The sequence below is a fragment of the Antrostomus carolinensis genome, unplaced genomic scaffold (genome assembly GCF_000700745.2).
Source record: "Antrostomus carolinensis isolate BGI_N321 unplaced genomic scaffold, ASM70074v2 scaffold30981, whole genome shotgun sequence".
Taxonomy (NCBI): domain Eukaryota; kingdom Metazoa; phylum Chordata; class Aves; order Caprimulgiformes; family Caprimulgidae; genus Antrostomus; species Antrostomus carolinensis.
In genome coordinates, this window is record NW_010295356.1 from 1 (window position 1) to 1,558 (window position 1,558).

A 1,558-nucleotide genomic window follows, 5' to 3' on the forward strand; every position below is an offset into this window, starting at 1 on the left:
TCAGGGGACATTGGGGACATGGAGGGACCCTCAGCCCACAATGTGGGAGGGGGGAGCTGGAGCCTGACCCTGGCATGGGCCAAATTCAGCGCTGGTGTCACCAGCAGTGGGGCAGGAGCTGAATTTGGTGTCACCAGCAGTGGGGCAGGAGCTGGATTTGGTGTCACCAGCAGTGGGGCAGGAGCTGGATTTGGTGTCACCAGCAATGGAGCAGGAGCTGAATTTGGTGTCACCAGCAGTGGGGCAGGAGCTGGATTTGGGGTCACCCAGCAGCACCCACCTCCCTCAGCTGCTTTCTTCCTCCTCTTCTTCCTCCACACCCAGAAGGTGCCAAGCAGGGTCCCCACGACCACAACCAACAGCACCAGGCGCAGGTGCCACCTCCTCCCACCGTCTTTATCTGTGGGGACAAAGTGTGGTGGGTGCCAGGACCCCCCTGGATGGGTGACAATGGGTGACACTGGGTGCTGGGGGGGGGTTACCCTGCTGCCAGCACAGGGTGTCCAGCTGGATGGTGACATTCTTCTCCTGGGTGGGATTTTTGGCCACGCAGGTGTAGCTGGAATTGAAGGAGTTGGTGGGTACAGCCAAGCACAGTGTCCATCTGTCCTCACAGAGTTGTCCCCACCGTGTCCCTGAGGAGTTGTTGAGCTGCCAGGTGAGCTCAGCATCGCTACCAGCCGGCACCCAACACCTCAAGGTGACGTTGCACCCTTGGGTGCTGAGGGAGAGATGTTGATATCGAATCTCTGGTGTTGGCACCGACCCTGGTTTAAAATACAAATAAACCCTATGACAGCAACCAAAGGGGACAACCCCTTGGGGACAACTTGGGGACACTTTGGGGAGGGTGAACTGGGCTGGTGGAGCAGGAGAGGGTGTGGGAAGGGGAAGTGGTTGGTCCTAAATCCAGGAAACCCCCCGTGACTGATGCTCAGCAATAAAAAACCCCCCCAATTTCTCTTCCCCGGGTGCTCTGGGGGACAGAAGAACTTTGTCACCTTGACCATGGGTTGGTGTCACCACCCAAGGTTCTAAATTCATCTCCACTTTGTAGCTTCTCACCATAGATGGAAAGATTGAAGACTTGATCCTTCACCAAGGCTGGGAGAAGTTTGAGCCGAGCCCCGTAGATCCCGTTGTCACCTCGTTGCAGGTTTTGGATCTTCAACGTCGTCTGGTTGAACATTTCCAATCGATTTTGAAATCGATCTTGAGGATCTGGACGTTCCAAACCATCGAGCCCCAGTTCTGCTATTTGAATGGTGGCACCAGTACTGGTGGAAAAGCTCCACTCGATCTTCTTCACTGTCTCGTTGAGGGATAAAGTTGGGGAGAGTAACACGGACCCCCCCAAAACACCACTCACTTGGTGGGGTTGGGTGGTGACGGTACCTGGTCAAGGGAGGGATAAGATGGAGGATGGAGATCCCCAGAAGACCCCCATAAGATGCCCCAGAAGGTCCCCCAGAAGACCCTCCAGAAGAACCCCAGAAGACCCCCCAGAAGACCCCCAGAAGAACCCCAGAAAGCCCCCAGAAGACCCTCCAGAAGACCT

General features: G+C 56.0%; 1 protein-coding gene across 1 annotated transcript; it reads right to left on the minus strand.

The window, feature by feature from the left end:
• Positions 1-482: 482 nt before the first annotated feature.
• Positions 483-1,395, minus strand: LOC104532699 (T-lymphocyte surface antigen Ly-9-like; the record flags this gene model as incomplete). Its single annotated transcript, XM_029087469.1, has 2 exons — positions 483-767; positions 1,066-1,395. Coding segments are annotated over 2 exons (615 nt in total), but the record flags the coding sequence as incomplete, so codon positions are not given.
• Positions 1,396-1,558: the final 163 nt, after the last annotated feature.